Here is a 19,237-nt window from a genome sequence, read left to right on the forward strand (position 1 = left end):
CAAACCCCTTAACCAGGCCAACTTTTAGCATCAGTCCTACACTCCTGCTCAGTGGCCCCGGTTTCCAGAGCTGGGCAGGGCTGGTCAACCCACCACTCCTGGTGCTGTGCATTGCAGGTAGTATCTAGATGTGATGACATGTGTCACTTTGGAGTAACAGTTCTTTATACAGAAAAGTTAGTGTCCCATGTTTCAGCACAATACTCTTGTAAAAAAACAGCATATCATGAGGTAGAATTAAAAAAGTAACACTCAGTGCATATTAACAGGCATAGAATTAAAGTCGCAAGCAATCTACCAGTTCAAGGAATTTCTGATAGGAAAACCCAAAACCAGCTATGAAAACAAACAGACAGACAGACCCAAAAACTGCTTTGATTTCATGGGTGCTTCTTCACCTTCAAAACAAACACAGTTTAAGCCTGTGAGAACAGTACTTAAGATTTCTTCAAAATGTTACCTGTAGTCCCTTTAATGATGTTTAGTAAAACATTAAATAAGATGAGAAAACAGCAGCCTAGAAGCAGGGAGAGCAAGTGCTTAGGGAAAAAGCCATCATGGTCCAGTGCAGGGACAGGGGGGAGAACCTGTTTCTTTATTACTAACAGGCCACAACTTCTAATGGAGTGGAATGCAGAGAAATTCAAGTGTTCATACAGTCACACTGCATTCTGTTTCAAAATACTTCAGGAACAGGAAGCTTAGCACTTCCACTGGACTAACATCAAGATCACAGTATCCAGAAGTTTTGCCACATGCTACTATGGGTTGGTTTTTTTCATTTTTTTTGTTCTGTTTCCCCACCCCAAACAGATCAGCCAATTAAAAACCCCTTGTAGCTTAGCTCCTCCTTCGCATAAAAATCCTATATTCCACAACTGTCCTCAAGTTTCTTGCATGCTCTGCTTCCATTGCTTTAAGTCACAAATGAGGGAGGTCCCCCTGAACTGTTTCGAACAGACCAACAAATCCAAGCTGCCCCAGATGTAGGTTGAAGTTCTCAGGCTGTTAGACGCATGCGAAAGGAGCTGGGTGCAAATGGAAGTGATGTATTTCTAACTGGTCTCAGATACACTTACATATTTTATTCATTCAGACACTAGGCCCCATTTTTCATGGGTTGGCCAATTAACTTAAAGTGAAAAATACCTTTTTATGAATTGTGTTCCTTGCACACAGTTCCAAAAGCATTCAAAAGGTACAAGTGTTAGAACTGTGTTTTAGAAATCAGTGCATCTCTCTTCATTTACAATTTCATCAGTCTACCTTTGAGTTCAAGACAATAGTTTCAGCCACAACAGAATTGCTCAGAAGATAACGCTATGGAACATTTCAACCTATGAGTTACTATCTCAGAAGACTATGGGCATTTATTTGCATTTTAAGTTAACTAAGTATATTTACTTAAACAATTATGCTTCCTTCTCCAGATGGGATGATATTCTACTGAAACACCATCACCAAATAATTCTGTTAAAAACCCATGAGACTAGAAAGTTTAGGACTTTTACCAAACAGTAGGGAGCCCATCAGCTGCACATACTTGACTACTTAAATGTAGTCCTTTAGCAGTCAGTTGCTAGAGATGATGAAAACCCAATGCAGGAGTAATTAACTAGTCCTCAGGTTACAAAATACCCAATATTGAAGTCTTTGTATTACTAAAGAAATTCTCCAAAAGAGGAAATTTAAGATTTTTTTTTTCCTCATAATGCAGGGGAGCCTTAAGTTTCAATGACTTTCCCACCAACACCCAGAGTATGCTACCTACACAAAATCAAAACTACAAGAGGATCGTCAGGCTTACATATTTCCAGCTATCTCATCTTCATAGACGTCTTCTTTTTCCCAAACACATATTTTGCAAAAGTCTTTTTAAGAGTCAACTTTTAAAAAGCATGCTCTGTCAAGCCAGAGATAGTGAATCTGAACACCAAAATATGACAGTCCTTTTTAGGTGAAGTTTCCTGCTGAATCCAGTGTGTGATTGGTCAGCAAAACCTTAGTGAAATACTGACATAAAAGATCTTGGAACATGTAAGTGATGAGAATACTATAAACTGATATGGGCGTATGAGACTGACATAACTGTGCATTTACAAGGTTAGCTGTATTAACTTGAGGGCTAAAACTTGGCGTTCATACTTAATACGTGATTTAATGGTGAACATTATTGTTTTTCACATTTTATGATAAGCCCGGTTACATCCAAATAGATCTTACTGTAGACAGGCATGCTTTTAATCTGTTCCCAAACTGATGGTACATGTGAAGAAAGGCTTATCTGGTGATACTATGGACACATCCTAGACAAATTCCTCTCACAGCAATGGTGCAGGCAAGGTGTGGAAGAACAGTCAGGTGGGACACAGCCTTAACATCAGCAGAAAATTGTGCAGTGTTAAGTTTCAAACATGGGATGAAAGTTATGTTACTGGTGTGGAAAGCTCCTACAACAGAAACCCTGTTGGCTGAGGAGTCGAGAGGCCAACCAAAGACACCCCCATTGTACTAAACATCCAAACAGTTCATCTGCAGTGGTTGCAGAGTAGGGTCTTCACCCATTCAACTCCTGCTTCCCTGCCCCAGTCTCTTCCTGCTAAATTCTCTGAGGAAAAAATGCACCTACATCTCCATCCAGAACCTCTTCCTTCTGGCAATAAACACAATGTATGCAATCACAGAAAACCAAATGTTTTAACTGCAGCAAAACATTACAGAAAGTCGACTCATTTTTCTAGCCAATCACAAACAACCAAATTAATATACAAACGAAAACAAAATTTTCTTTTCTTTTTGTGACAGTAAGTGATTGTTAGTTATGTAGAAAAGCAGCTCATTTTCTAATAATCACCGTATAGTAGTTTCAGCAACAGAAAAGGCCAAGGAAGCATATGTGAGGAAGTCCAGCTCCTTTGGAACAAGGAGGTGTCACACCTGGGGAGCCTGGGCGAGTTCTGGCTGAACTGCCACCCTTGCCCCCTCTACATTTGTTTCAAATAGCCCACTTCAAGTTGCATTGAAGGAAATTATCAAGAAGGATTATGGTACGCACAAACCAGAACAATGACTCAATGGCACAGGATCAGCAGGAGCAGAGGTCTGCTTGGAAGGCTGAAAACACAGTGCATGGAAGCGGACTTGTGGACGCAGTATGAGGATGCATACAGTGCTGGGCTGGAAACTCGTTCCACTGTTGTGTTCAGAGATCATAGTAACTATGATCTTATCTGCATTTAGATATTTCAGAAAGAACACACTTCAACTAAACTGAAGTAAAAACCACAAACATCTGAAGGTCCTGTTGATGCAAGATGGGCCTAGAACTTTGGCTGATACAGAGAAACACGTCCACTAAGGCACCCCGAGGCAATCTGACAATGTGTTGGAGAAAACTTGGTTGTCAGTACCACATCATTGTGAGAGTAGAGGGAACGGATTTCTTTCAGGGGACTGGCTTCTTTGGGCAAACAGTCGACAAGTTCACTGCAGTGTGCATCAAACCCCAACAAGCGGATCCCAAAGCCATGCGGGGATGAAATCATCCGGCCATCGGGACTGAAACAAAGTTCTTTGATATAACCCCGGCCCACATTGGCTTCTTCAATGCAATGAGTCAATCGCAGGGAACAACGAGGTGAGACGGGGCGCACCGGGGCTCCTTCCTGGAATTCATAGACACAAGTCCACTAAAGGGAGAGACAGAGAAAGAAACATTGAAAGAAAAGCAAAGTACTGCAAATATTCATTCCCTCCCGCTGCATGTTGAGTGAGTAACAGGAATGACAAATGCTGTTGCCTATCTACTCTTTGATAACCATCTACTATGAAACACTGAACAGGCCGGTTCCTTGGCATGTCTTCCACTTTGAACTGTCTAAGCAAAACAGCTGTCTAGCAAAGCTGCTTTTTTAATTAAATGGATACTAGATATAATCTTTTAAATCTAGTTTTAATCTGGAAAGAGCAAAGCCTAATCCTTTGGCCAGGCATCTGTTCTAATTTAGTAAACATTTAAATGAAATCTACAATGAAGCAGAACTCAGCCTACTGTAATTTAAAATTGACCATTGCCATTTTGCGCCCTTAACTTAAAAAGGAAAGAAATCTTGAAATGAGGGAAATATCGATTTTTGAAGGAATGTTATGAAGTAGCTCTATAGACAGCTTGTTACTTGTAAGACAGCCAGGGATTTTAATGTGTAATCTAATTACCTAATCTCAAACCAAACACAAAACCAGCTCTATGACAAAGTTTGTATCGTGTTGAAAGATTCAATTTCAGCCACAAGACAAAGAAGTGTTCTTACTTCTGTTCCATGTATTCTACTGAAATAAACACAAAGGGAATAATACTAATGAATATTAATAGAAGAGAGTAAGGCAAACACTAGGACTACAGGAAATTATAACCAGGTCAATTGTCAGTATCAACTAACCCAGTATAATATTTGCATTTTCAAAAAATTGTGTTATATAGCGGTTTGATTACAAGTTTACAGAACCACCATTAAAAATTATAACAAATCTGCTAAGCTTCCATTCAGTCCTCTACACTTCTGTAAGAGGTTACCATTACAAAGAGTGGCTTCCTTAAAAAAAAAACCAAAAACAACAAAAAAAAAACCCACAAACAAACCCACCCACAAACAAACAAACCCAAAACCAAACCAACCCCAATTTACATCAGCTATAAAATTAACTACACTGTTTATTATTGGTCAGGTATTCAAAGAATTCTTTGTGGTTTTAGAAAATATAAAACACCTGTGTCTTAAAAACAGAATAATATTTTTGAAATAACTGTAGGGGAAAAAAGGTGTTTGCAAGAGGACCATCTGGTGGAATTCAGGTGTTCTGAACGCTCTGGCTGGGCTTTAAGTTATAAGTCAACTTGAGTTAACCTCGAAGTTACTTCTTTAAAAGCAGGTGCTCCCAAACACAATCTGCTGGCTCTTGCTTTTTGCATACAGTCCATGAAGAAGTTTTTTCATTATTTCTTAGTGCATTACAGACTGCTTTTTTGTCTTAAGACAGGGTCCCAGTGCAGTATAGCAGCTATTATGTGACACTTCACAAACAGAATTTGGGGAAACATAATCCAACACTGGCCTTAAAGTCTGCCATTACTTCTTTAAAGCAGTATTTAGGGGAGTGAAATCTGCAAGTTGCAGATGAGCTGTAGCTGGTTTTATGACTTAGTACTTCAAGTAAAGGCTTGAAATGGATTCTGCCATGAAGATCATTTATACCCCCTTTATATTTAAGTTGCAGAGTTTTAGGATTAGAGTTGAGACCAAGGCACTTTGACATAAATATCACTGGAGCTCATCATATTCAGACCTATGGTGTGGCAGTTTTAAGTAGATGCAGAAACATGCCCTCAGTTTTTTTTCACAGCAGTGTAGGAGCAGTCTCTGGAAAGCATTCACTAGCACAGCAGGAGCACTTCATCCTTGGTGCACCAATGGAGGCAGAAAAGATTCCAAAGGCACTTTAGGAATTCACAGGAACTTCTCTGCTCAACTTAAACCATGTTCACCAGTACACAAGTCTCTAATCATCTGTCTTTTCCAAGTTCACGCCCCCTGTATTTTGGCAGGTACATATTTTTAAGTCATGTATTTGACAGCACAACTACTGTTTGAAAACTTTTAACAGAACTGTGAACTATAAAACATATTCTGTGAAAGAGCTGGGCAACAGGAGTACTGAATGCAGGATGCAGTGTCATATGTGATCATTAAAAAAAAAAGAAAAAAATCTAGTGACGTTGGTGTAAAATTAATGCATTTGTAAGCAGATATAACTAATTTATTCAAATGCAAATTTACCCCAAACCAAGGAAATTTCAATATAGTTGTATGATTGATAAATCTTACCCAATGTATTCTTTAAAAAAAGACATATTTGTTTTACCTCCTGGTCATCTGTATTACTTGAGCACCGAAGAAGCGTAGCCCACCCTTTCGGATGTAGTTGTAGTGATGTAATGCAATTGCCTCGATCTCTTTCTCCAGGAACTTCTGGTGTTAAGACCTCCAAACTATTTCTAGGTGATCCACCTAGAAGGGGGAGTCAACTGTAAGTCTCAATGAAGTCTGTACATTGACTTTCACCTCTCTCGGTCTACTGCTGAAACTATGCCCAACATGTGACACTTGCATCTGTCTGCTAGAAAAGACTGCACCTTTATGAAACGATAAATCAAAAGAGAGTTATACAAACAACTGAAGCTAATACCAGTGGGCTCAGTCCCAATTTCAAATAGCTTATTTTTTGAAATTTGCCATCCAAGACCTGCATTACGTCACCTCATATTGTGAACTAAGTCAAGAGTTAACTTTCCACACATATGCTCTTCACTATCATTAAAACGAAGTCTACAGAGTGGGTTTTTTTGTAAGAACTACTGGTTCTCAAACTTGTATGATGTCCTTTCCAAATTCCTTCCAAAGTTTGCTCAGCTGTACGCAGCTTGCCTCCCTTCTCCCCCTCACCCCTAGAAAGCTTTTCACAGGTAAATCATGCCCTGGCACCCAGATAAGTCCTCTATGTCTGAGGATCTCACAACCACAAGCAGTTAAAACTTAATGTTATACTTATTTTAAATTGCATGAGATTCACAAAGTATTTACCAATTTGCCAAGTTCACACTAACTCTCTGAAAGTGTATCCTAGAATTCAGAGGAAGCCTACTAATCACAGGATCATCAGTCTTCATAGCTCTGTAGCTAGGTAGGACTTGGTTTGTAATCAGAACTTCAAAAAACATTCTGTCCACAATAAGACCTGTTTGCATACTCTTTCCATGCTATTGACACCGCATGCAGAAACTGCAGATACATACTACCATCATTAAGGAAAACAAAAAGCAAAACATAGCTATGTTCTGCTATGGTGGTTTTTTTTTTTTTTTTCTTTTTTCCCTTAAAGGTCATTCACACCAACTTCGTTCAAGGAAAAAGACACAAGGAAAAGGGAGCACCTCTACATAGCAACAATAATGTACTAATATAAAATAAGGATCATTGCTGTTATCAGATTTCTTGGAAAAACTGATGAGATACCCAGACTTCAGTGTGCAATGGTATTTTATTGGTTTAATAGAATTCATAGCAACACTATTCTTCTAAAAGTCACAGAGATAAAATCACAGTTTTCCACTATTATACTCTGGCCTCTTCTGGATAGAATGAGTCATAGTCCATGATTTTTTAATTTTTTTACATCTTTTCCTACCTTCTCGTTGGGAGGACCGTGACATGTGTTTCTCAGATAGTGGACCTGAATCATTCTGGTGACACGGTGAACCAACAGCTCGAGGACCAGAGGAACCTGATGAGGTTATGTCTGCAAACAGCATCAGCCATGTGAACAAAACAGCTAAGCACAGCCCACTTACTATGCATGTCCCTCACTTAACCCTCCTTAGAAATGCTAAGTAAAGGGTAAGAGTAAGGCATCTTGTTAAGAAAACTTTTCAAAGCTCAGTTTATAGTCTAAAAGTACCATCCTGTTTGTGCCTCACACAAATAAACTGCCAGCACAACAAGCTCTACTGTGAATAGAGGTGAGCTGCATTCCTTCCTTCTTATGCACTGTCGCTACTAGAAGCTGGGGTATGAATTTTTCCCCAGGCCACTCCCTTACATGCCCCAAATGGCAGAGTTTCTGTCAGTATTTTGCTCTGTTACTGCCACAAAGCAGGAGGAAGCAAGCAGTAAAATTTCAGAGCATGTGATTCTTCCATGTCTACTGTCAAGAGCAACCATACCACTACACAACAGCCATCAGTAGTTGCTGGAGCTTGCACACAGTCAGTCCACTCAGCATGGGTTAAGTTTCTTTTATTACAGGACCAGGGACAGTAGATAAATTAAGCTAGAGACTGCCAGCTCAAGGTGACAAAATTCCACAGGTGCTATATCCTGTAGTGCTGAAGTCTTGGTACCAAAAATCACCCTAGAAACTTTACCTGAGTCAGAACATACTACTCAACAGTACAGATGTGTGTGACCCCTGAACAACAGAGCAGCTACTGTGCCGAAGAGCTGCTGGGCAGAATCCTTCCAGCTCCACCTCTGCCTTCTTTTGCTAGGCTGAGTATCCCATAAAACACCTCTAACACAGAAGCTGCCACAGACCCTTCCACAAGCATTCACCTGAACTTGATGTAGTCCTCCTAGCTCTTAAAATTGGGTAGCTGCCAACCTCTAAAGATTTGTTTAAGTCAAGGTCATGCAAAATCAGAAGATATCCAGAGGAGGTCGAGATCAACATTTTGGAACAGTCTGGGGTCAGCCTCATTCGCATAAGAAAACGGGTGTGAAAAAACTTCTTGTGGGGACATCCATCTTCTGTGCACCTGGGCAGCGGAAAAAAGTACAAGAAATGGCTGCAATTAGCTTTGACTCAAGTCTCTAATAATGTCCAGAAGAGTCCAAGATGTGCTAAGCATCCTTGTTCATATGAAAAATTTTTTTGAGTACTGTCTTTATCCTACTTTAATCAGATTTTAACAAAATGGCAGAAGTCACATTTTCATACTACCACAACAATGAAGAGAGCACTTTTTCAAAAAGGAAGAACTACATTTTGGCATGTCAGCAAGAAAAGCTCTCTTTTTAGCTACTGGACTATTACCATATAAAGGTGATGCAAGGTATTGATAAAGGCTATAAACTAATCACAGCATTTAAGTATGCATTACAGCACCATTCAAGGAAGCAGATTTTCTGTCTTGTACAGAACCCTATCCTTGTGTGTTCTCGAAACGTTAACAGCATGAATACAGCCACATACCTGTTTGTGTCCCAGATGATCACATTTCCATCAAACCCTGATGTTACTAGCAATCTAGTATTGGTATCGTACTCGATGTTCTTAACCCAGCTGGTGTGACCATGTAAAGTGCACACTTTTGTGTTCAGCTTTCTCAAATCCCAAAGTGCTATTGTAGTGTCATCAGAGCAAGTTGCAAACAATCGATTATCTAGAAACCTGAAAATGGGAGAGAAATACTGTGGTTGCTTAGTGCCTTTTCTAATTTAAATATTCTTAAGCAGGAATTTAAGCTAACACAAAAATAAATAGAGTGGCCACACAAAAGAATTAACACACAGCAGAGTATTTGCCAATAAAACAGCTCCATTAAAAAACAGTATTGTTATGAACCAGTAGCACATCTGTAGTAGCAAACTAATAAACCCGCAGAAGCATAGCATAATTTTTTTTTTTTCTTTTTTAAATGAATCACATAAAGATCACACAACCACGAAACCACCAGTGGAACAAATGCTCACACAGAATCCCTGAGGTAACTAAATCAGTTACCCATCTGGACAATACTCAGCTTTAAATTTACCAAATCTTTTTAAGACACAAACATCCTAGGGCTGGTCAGCTTTTAGACCACTGGCAAGATATTCCCACTGACTGTTTTGGCAGGCTCTGCAACAGAGGTCTGCTAGCCTAGACTGTTTGTAATTTATGCCTTTCACCTCCCCCATTTTTGCCAGATCCTTTCGCTACTACAGGCAGCACCAGAAGACACAGCAATTCTACCTTCATTTCAGACTACTCAAGATCCTATCAGCTCATAATTAATTAAACCCATGCTCTACTCTCTTCATTTCTACCCACATATCCACCCTCCTTCTCCCCCTACTACTCTGTAAATCTTCCTCTCTTCCGCACTGCAGACATAAGCTCCCTACACTCAAAGGAGGTTTTTAAAATAAAGATCACTTTTTGTTATTCCTACTGGAAGCCCCCTACTGCTTTTAAGCCTTGCTGCTCTGTACGGCACACATCCCACCAGCTCAGCCGAAACACGTGGTGTCCGAGCCTCCGTTACCTAACGCCTGAATGCCTCCCCCTCCGCAAGGCCTGATGCTGCTCTCTGCCACACACGGTCACTCAGCACCCAATGCAGTCAGTCCCAAGCAAAAGCTCTCACCAGATCTTGACCCCACTGGCACAGGCAGAACACCGTGCTCGTCGCAAAGCCTGTGACAGGAGTCGATCAACGGGGACCCGCTTTCAGAAACGCCCTGCCTAGCCAGCCCAGCACAGACAGCGGTGGAACTGCCCATGCTGGGAACGCTCAGTGCCAGGCTTATCAGGATGATGGTGAGGCAAGCCCAAGCCCTGCTCTTACCAGGAGGCTGTTACACATGACGGATCTCCAGAGGCGCTTTCCAGCCAGACCTCCTACCACTCCGTGACATGGCCACAGCGCTGCACAGACGCCGGAGGCACACCACATGCCTGCAGCAAGCACACCGAAAAGCTGGCCCCATGGTTTTACACGGGACGTACAACAGTGCTTTCCTGAGAGATTTAATCCAGTGGATTAACTGTCCAATGTATGTGGCCTGCTTTACTAACCACATGGCTTACACTACACACAGTACTGCTATCTTAGAAACATGTAGTAGATTTAAATCTGAATGCTGCCACTGTTTGCACATTTCCCTAGACCCTTAATTTCATTCCACCTTTGCCCATCTTTTGCTTTGGAGCCCGTCCAGCTCCACAATGCCCCAGGAGCACTGCTCGCTGCAGCTGTGGAGCCAGGAGGAGCCATGCAGACCTCCTGTATCCAGGAAACTTTTGTAGCACCTGGAAAGTCTCAACAGACTCCATCAAAAAGCAAAGGGCTTTTGCTCCCACGTTTCTGCCTTTCCTTTCCCTACAGTACAGTTCATGTGTTTGAAGCAGGCACATGAAGCTGGGCTTTTCAAATGCACAAAAGCAGGTATGCATGTCAAAGTGCAAGTGCAGAGCACCGTTTAGGATGAGAATTTCAGATCATCTTTGGAAGTAGCAGCTGCACAAGTGGCACAGGCTACCCAAATTTATGGATTCCTTCAATACAGATGGGCATTTGAAGATTTGAGTGGTTTGAGTTTGAATCACAATATAACATGAAATTCTGTGTAACGCCAACTACTGCAAGAAGAGCAACCCTGCTGCTCTGTATTTCACAAGGTATTTACAGACCTGAAGATTTTCATGCAGCAGTGAATTTATATCACATGCACAGTGCCCTATACGCACTGTGTATGTTCTGCACTTAGGACATCTTGAGTTCCTGCCTTCTTAACAGATGACAGGCTCATCATTAATGTCATATTGGGAGAAGATGAGAAAGTGGAAAAGAATATGGGTCATACTAATTGGATTACTACACTGATCAGGTCAGGTACTTAGCCTGTTCAGGTGGTAATTCTTTATAATGATAATTTCTGTTCTTCAGCCAAAATTCAGTATATGTATCACTCCTGCCTGAAGTAGTATGAGGCAGCTTGAGCACCTTCAAATGATTACTGAAGGAAAGAATACCTGATATAAAAACATTCCACCAAACAGAAGAGGATAGAAGGACTGCAATCAGCACTGGAATCAGGCATAGCTAGGTAATAAGTTGAATAAATTAAGTCTAGAGGCTACTGAAGCAAATGCAAGACTTTTCAAAAACACCAAGTGAAGACAAGACTTTGTTTGAAAGTGTACTTATACAAGTTAGTTGGTTCACTGAGAAAATCACTGGGTAAAGTCACTTAGTTGCCTCACACAGATCAAAGTTTATCATACCCCATTCCCACTGCAATTTATGCATGGCCTTACTTTTAGAAGGGCAAAGCATACTGTTTTATGTTTGGAATTCATGCCTGATGAAGGCATTTGGAAAAAAAAAGCTGTACCTGACATAAAAGGGAAAATAAAACCTATCCAAAAAACACGCACATGAATACTAAGACAGGAACGATCTACACAGAGACGTGTTAAGTTACCCCTAGAAACAGCATTTTATCTTTTGGACTTAGAACCAGGCTACATCATGCAAAAATAGCAACAACTGCCATGAAACATAACAAACTACAATGGGAAAAATCCACCATTTCAGAATTTCAGGGCAAAAGTAAAACAGAGTACCCCTCTTGCCTGTATAAATCCATCATTTGCCTTTATCTTGGATGTTACAGGCAACCCTGCTTCACCCACCACAAACAGGTTTCATAAGAAATACACAGGGAGATACAAATAGTACTGAACAGTTTTCATACAGGGAGCAACTGAGTAGACTAGGATTCACTTGAAAAACAGCTAATTAAAAACAGGTTATTGGAGGTGTATATGACTCAAGCATATAAAACTGACTGACACAGAGGAAGAAAGTAGAGATTAGTCGTTCCTTGTCTTCCTACTTAAGAAAAGGAAACAAAAAAACTAGAGGGCCTCAAAATAAGCTAGCAAGTTTTAAAAACACTACTAAATACTCCTTGAAACACATTTGTACCATGGAGCTCTGCCATGGGAGAGTTTTAAGTAAGCTCAAAACCTGACCAAGTTTTGGTGGAAAAAAATGTCTGCTTCAGATGATTACACACAAATCCCCAGCAACTGGGAGACTACTGGAAGAGGACCACTACATTCCTTCCTGTTCATACGTATGTCTGAGGCACCTGCTATAGGGCACAGCAGTAATGGTATTTATTTTTGGTGCTTATTACAAGGAATTTCCGTAGTCATATAGTGCCTGGAGTTCTGCTCATGAAGCAGAAACAATACTCCAGGTAATGCTGTACTAACCAGGTATTACAGAATATAGTTAAGTTCCTTGTAACTAAGTTTATAACAACAAACAAATGGGGACATGCAGGAAAACACAGAAAAAGATGCCACTATCCTACAGAGGCAAAATAAAGCTTTAAGAAGCATTTTGAAGGAAAGCAGAAAGTTTATTACACGTTCCTAGGAAAGACTTTAGTCTGGTGCTTAAGACTAGAGCTGAGAGTTATCTGCTTGGAGGTAGTACTGGTATTTTTATGTAAATCAAACTACACAGAGAAAAGACATTTAAGGACCAAGAACAGACTTACAAAGCCTCACAGACAGCCAAAGGGGAAAGAAAGGAGATCCTTTGAATAAGAGAAGAGAGTGGCAGGAAGTTTCAGTGCTGTTCTCAACCAAGGAATGAGCTAAATTTTCAAGACCAGCACAGCTGACTGCAAGAGGCAGCCAATCAGTCAAGGAGCCTGCAACAGAAGACTCTTTGTAAAACATGATCCAGACTAACTCACTTGAAACCCTAACAAGAGCAGTTTGAATGTAAGGATCACATACTGAATCAGGGACATATAAAAATCAAAATAAATCCAGTTTGCCTTTGCCTTCCGATATCTTGGCTTTATTGCTCACCTAGCTTTATCTAAAAAATAAGCACATTTAAAGGACAAACACTGGCATGCAAGACACGTGAAAACCTGTATTTCTTTAGAAAAGCATGTTCTCAACATCTCCTCTTCTATTTGTGTCAGCTAGCCCCATTTTTTTACTTTAGCTTTTCTGAAAGACATCCAACTGGTGTAAGACTTCAGTCTCTTCTAAAAAGGACAGGCAGCTTGTGAAAAACATCAATTTATCTGAAGAATGCATAAAGACATTGGCACCCCACATTTTATTCAGCTCTTTTGAGGGGAAATGCTCAGATTGCGTCTAGTTTTCTTGGGGGTTTTTTGGTTTGGGTTTTGGGTTGTGTTTTTTTGCTTTGAGAATCTGAGTGAAGAGAGGCTGCAATATTGTCCACAAGGTTAAAAAGTGTCTTAAGTTAATGTGTGAAAAGTCTATCCTCAGACCCAGAACAGCTAAAAATGATAGCATTTTAAAGGAAAAACATTACATGACAAAAATACTGATGATTTAGGTTCCTGTGCTTGCTGTTTCCTACCTCATCCTGTGAAACACAGGATGAATCCTTTAAACCATAAAGACTGAGTTTAAGTTGAATTGCGGAAGACATTTCACTTTCCCAGCTCTTCTATATCATACCTGTATTTAAAGCAGCCAGTCTTTGTTTGGAAATTTCTATGCAACTATGGCAATTACTCTTATGATTCAAAATACCAGCCATATTCACATCAATATCTGATCTTGCTACAGTCTCAGACTTACAGTTCAAACATAAATCACATACTACTTGCTACACTCTGATTTACTGTGTTCCTTCAGGGCATTCCAAAGGCCAGTTAAAACAGGTGATAATGCCTTAACACTTGTCCTCTCCCATAAACTGCAGCTCCTCCATCAACAAAACCACCTGCCAGCATTATATACCACCACCTTCAGATTCCTCCTCTTGCCCTTTCCAGCCTTTCCCCACCTCCCATACTGAAGAGAAGGAAAATGGCACAAAGCAAACTGCAGCCTAATGGCTTCACAAAACCCACTCTCCCCAAGAAAGTGCATAACAGAAACTTATCATGCTGTTGTAAGAAAAGCATCTATGCTAAGACAAAATATGAGGTCTTTTATTCCTTCTGACCTACCTGATATTATTTACACAGTCTTCATGAGCTTCAGAGAGTGTTTTGATGTGCTTTGAAGATATTGGGTCAAAAAGCAGTACTTCAGTCTGTTCACAAGCAACAGTCAATACTGACCTGCAGGGGAGTAGAGCAAAGCGGAAACATTTGTATTTGGTAAAATAAATTACACCTGTGCACATCCAGCTAACCTCCATTCCCTATCCTCACAGAAGCACAGCTTCACCATTACTTAGCTTGGCTGTTTACACTGCGTAGAATCTGCAGCAGTGTTTATATTGTTTTATTGCCTTCTTGCAGATGCGTATTCTCAAGCACCTAATACAGAAAAAATGCAGAAGAATATAGCATGTTGTTTTATTCTGGAGAAGTTAACTTCTCTACCTCCTTTTCGAGAGACCAGTACTCTTCTCCTGCCTGGCTGTTGGCATAATTAATGTGCTGCTGGTGCATTTGCTGGACAGACCACATGATCTTTTAACTCACTCTTTTTTTTTTTAACATGCAAGGTGGTTGTTTTATAATGGCTATGTACTCCATAGAACCAATGACAGCATTATTTAAATCACACAGTTAAGCGTATTTACATCAGTGGGGTTTTTTTAGAAGTTACTTGAGGGTGATCTGTCCCATCACTGCAGTGCAGTGCACAAACTCAGTGGCTCCTGTCTGGGGAAAAAAGAAGAATCAAGCTCTGACATGAAACCCCACTGCTTTGTTCATGTGAGGGTATTTGCTTAATGTTGCAGGAAAGAGGGGGAAAAAAAAAAAACAAAACCCACAGAGTAAGTGGAAAGGCATCTACTCTGAAATTCTACTGCAGATTTCCCATATGACTGTGCCTGCGTCATGCTCTCCCTCTGTCCATTCACTGGCAACACTTCTCGGGGGGTTCTGAGGCACCATAGTTTGCTTTTCAGGGGGTCAGATGATCCACTGTAAAATGCAAGGGTCTGACAGAGGCTGTACTGAGAAAGGAATCGCAGCCCGCATCGAGCGCTGGCAGCCTGCTCACACATGTGAGCCAACCAGCTGCGAGCCACCTTCTACACCCTGTCACTGCATTAACCCTCATTAAAGAGGGCAATATACGGTAACAGCACCCCTCTCTTATCAACTACGATATTCCCCTAAGACCTCTACCAATGTTACCCCAGCTACACCACCACTTCGTAACAGGCAACCAGTCCTGAAGTGCAACCACCAACTTCTTCAGGGTAAGGACGTACTGTTTCCTTATCTCCTTCCGAAACACTGACTTCGATGGCTATTTAGTTTGGCATCCACCCAAAAGCAGCATAAAGATGACATTCAGACTGCGTACTAGGAGCAGAATTTTTAAACCAAACTCTAAAGGATAGCATCCTTCCCCAATATTCTGACTACTCAAGCAGCTTTGCTGACTGCCTGCATTTTTCTACATCAGAACAGGATCAGGCCAGAAAATGCTAAAGGCGGAAGTAAGACTGATTCAAAGGTTTATTTAAAATATCTAGCCTTTCTGCAACTGAATAATTTTTTCACTAAGAGCTTATACTATAAAGTTTAGGTTTAAGTTTTACTTTTTATAATAGCAAGAAGTCAGGGGATTGCTACCAGACACATGCTATTAACTACAAAGAAAAAGAGTTCTCTGATGAAAGGTGTTGTTTTCTAAATACAGTAGTGTTGTTATGGAAGTAATGGTCAAAGGGAGCAATAACAAGGCGCTGCCACCAGTCTAAATTTGCCATTATCAGAGACTCAGGCTGGGAACATGGCTAATTGTTATCCATGTTTTTTGAGATTAATTTCACAACAGACATTAAACCACAATATCATTGCTATGCTGAGGACACAGGAAAGTCTGGAGCGAGATAATAGTATCTTACTGTATCACCTAATTCACTTGCCAAAATCACAACAACTTCCAGGAACTACAATTTAAAGGACTTTACCTCCTTTTAAAAAAAGCACCTTTTCCTCCCAACATGAAGACCTCCATGTATCCATTTACAGCTTTTCTTGGGGGGGGGATCAAAGATCTTGTCCAGGATACACATTCTTTGTGAATGAGACCAGAGAGACGTCTGCAGAGAGGTCACAGGGGTCCCAACAGGCACAGAAAACATCAGCTGTCCACAGCTTGGGCAGGCTGGCTAGCTCTGCACCAGCCTCTCCTAGGGTACTGGTATTTACTGGGTTCATATATGTTGAAAAGGTCTGACTAAGTACAATGATGCAACAGTGACAGTGAAGTTTGGCCTGCTAAATGAGTGAAGCTGACCTCCAGGAAAGCTCAGAAGTTCCCCCAAGACTGCAACAACTCTGACCAGTACAGCAGTGTTATATAGCAAGAGGGCAGCGCACCCCAGGGGCCCCCCGGTCCGCAAAGTCAGCCCTTGAGGACCAGTTCCCCACAGGCAGGCCGATCCTAACCAGCAGCACACACACAGCCCAAAGGCAAGATCCCTGCCGCATCACCAGAACAGTGCTTTGAGGAGCCAGAACCTGACAGAAAGGGCAAGGAACAGGGACACAGCATCCCTGACCGCAGTCGGTTTCCTTGAGAGAGGGTAGAGAGAGACCAGAAGTTTCCACCGCACAGGATGGGTCTGGGCAGGTCTGTGACTGCTCTAAGCTGAGCCTAACCAGCAGAGAATCATGCAGAAGTGAGCAAGGTTTGGGCTGTTTCATTTGGTATTAAGGCAACTGAGGTTCAGTGCCATGGTCCTAACCTACACCCACTTGCGGTGCGCGGGGCCAAGCACTGCAGCCACACGACACGTCAGGACCACAGACGCATCCTTTTGACGCGAGAACCTTTTTGCTGGGTTTGTGTTTGGAGAGGGAAGGTCCCTGGTTTAGCTCACCATGTCAGCCTCACAAGCGTCAGGCACAAGGGAGGAATGTAAAACTACACCTTTTGCCAGAAACTTGCACAAATATATTAAAACAGCCCAGTTGTACTGCTACTGCAGTCGACATTTTCTACATGGGCGCAGAACATCCATGTGTGGGTATTTTTCCAATTTAGTCACTGTGGCTAAGCCAGTAGAGTGATCCCACCTGACCTCTTTGCACCACGTACAGCAGAGAGGATCCCGTGCCTCAGGAACCTTAAGCACACCTGGCTGGGGATCTACAACAGAAATTATTTTCCAGCAAGTCACCTGTGAATGGTTTTGATAGTTTCTGGAGCTTAACTTTGTCCTCTTCAAAAAATGGAGGGACAAATAAGGAGTTGAAACTTGGCTCTACAGAACAACCATGGCAAAAACATCATGAGTTCAGATGTTTATGGAAACCAGAACTCTGGAAAACTCACTGAAAATAGAAAAGCTGACTAGCCATCAAGGGTGACAAAGATTTAAATTCTCACTATCCAAACTGAAAACACTGCTGAGACCACCCTAGCTTGCAAGGTCTTTCTGCCAAGAAACCTTCCCATACAGGCACTGCAAGATACAAATAGGCAGATATCTCTGAATTGAATGCACTCTGCTTTGAGCCAGTGTACCAGGACTTCTTTTAATCTGAACAAGTCCCACTGTCACTTGCTTTTGTCCACACTGTTACACAACTGTCCAGCAGGACACCTCTAAACTCATTTGTCATTGCAGACCCACAAAATTCACGGAACCCTAAATGAATAAATAGGCACTGCATTTCAAACAGAATCTTAGCTCTCTGAGGATGCCTGATATGAATGCTTTTGTGAGTTAAAGAAACGGTCCCACCACTCTCTTCTCAACCTCGTGCCTCGGTTTGTGGTCTCCCCTTCTCCCGCAGGAAGAACGGAGAGGAGCGGGGAGCACCGCCGGGCAGGGGGAAGCGCACCTGGCCCAGGGGAGCCCTCTCTGTTACCGCCCTCCTGCTCCGCCCGCGCTGTTCTCTGCCTGCTGCCTGCAACGCAGCTGCCAGCCTGGAGCGAAACACCAGCCAGGCGGCTCACAACGTGACGGGTTCGCGGCGTGACGGCCGTGCAGTCGTCAGCTGGCAGGAGCCGCGGAGCGGTGCGGTCCCCGCGCAGCACCGGGGCCTCCCGCCTGCGCCTGACGAGCCAAGCCCCGTGCTGAGTCTCGATCGCAGCTGAGCCCCCTCAGACCTCACGGTGTCGTCCCCCCCGCCCCGGGCACACCGGGTCATTACAAAAGCGGCCCTCCCCCCCCAGCACAGACCGACGGGGCGGGGGGGGGGGGTCGCCAGCCTTGCCCAGCAGCCGCGGGGGGAGTTCCGCGGCGCGCACGGCCGCGCTGCCGGCGGGGCCCGGCCCGGCTCGCTGCAGGCCGGGGCACCCCGCGCCTCCCGCGGCCGAGGTAGGTGCTCCGCGACGGGCAGCAGGCCGCCGTCCCGGCGCAGGCACCGCGGGCTCCGCTCTGCCCGCCCGGGCGGGCCAGCGCGGCGCGGCGCCGGCGGGAGCGGCGGCGGCGAAGGGGAGCGGGGAGCCCGGCGCGGCCCCTACCCGTCGGGCGAGTACTCGAGGTTGAAGACGGCGCCGTGCGTGCGGGTGCTGAGGTACACGGAGTCGGCGGGCTGGATGGAGCCGTACAGCCCGGTCATGGCGCGAAAGGTGTCCCGCGCCGGGTCCACGGCGGCGCTGCGGCCCAGGCAGCGCCCGCGCAGCCAGCCGAACAGGCCGCCCCCCGGCACGGCCCGCGGGGAGGCGGGCGGCAGCGCCGGCTCCATGCCGGCAGGCGAGCCTGGCCCCGGGACCGCGGGGCCGCCGGTGCCCGCCCGGGGGGCCGCCTCCTCCTCCTCCGCGCTCATCGCTCGCCGGGCGCGGGCATGGCCGCGCCGCGCCTCCCTCAGCCCCCTCCGCCGGCGACACCGCGCCTGCGCGCCCGCCGCCCCGCCCCCCCCCCCCCCGCGCGCGTCACCGCCCTCTCGCGTGAGCGCCCCCGCCGGCGCAGCGCGGCCCACGT

The 19,237-nt window shown here is 43.6% G+C and overlaps 1 protein-coding gene across 1 annotated transcript; it reads right to left on the reverse strand.

Annotated features, from left to right (window-relative positions):
* Positions 1 to 2,442: 2,442 nt before the first annotated feature.
* Positions 2,443 to 19,082, reverse strand: DCAF10 (DDB1 and CUL4 associated factor 10). Its single transcript, XM_075726301.1, has 7 exons — positions 18,778 to 19,082; positions 14,337 to 14,450; positions 8,806 to 9,003; positions 8,166 to 8,368; positions 7,243 to 7,353; positions 5,920 to 6,065; positions 2,443 to 3,689 (listed from the first exon to the last, which is right to left on the reverse strand). The coding sequence occupies exons 1-7, from the start codon at positions 19,080 to 19,082 to the stop codon at positions 3,321 to 3,323; spliced, it is 1,446 nt and encodes a 481-aa protein (XP_075582416.1). The 3' UTR covers positions 2,443 to 3,320.
* Positions 19,083 to 19,237: the final 155 nt, after the last annotated feature.

Source organism: Pelecanus crispus, chromosome Z, assembly GCF_030463565.1.
Source record: "Pelecanus crispus isolate bPelCri1 chromosome Z, bPelCri1.pri, whole genome shotgun sequence".
Lineage (NCBI taxonomy): Eukaryota > Metazoa > Chordata > Aves > Pelecaniformes > Pelecanidae > Pelecanus > Pelecanus crispus.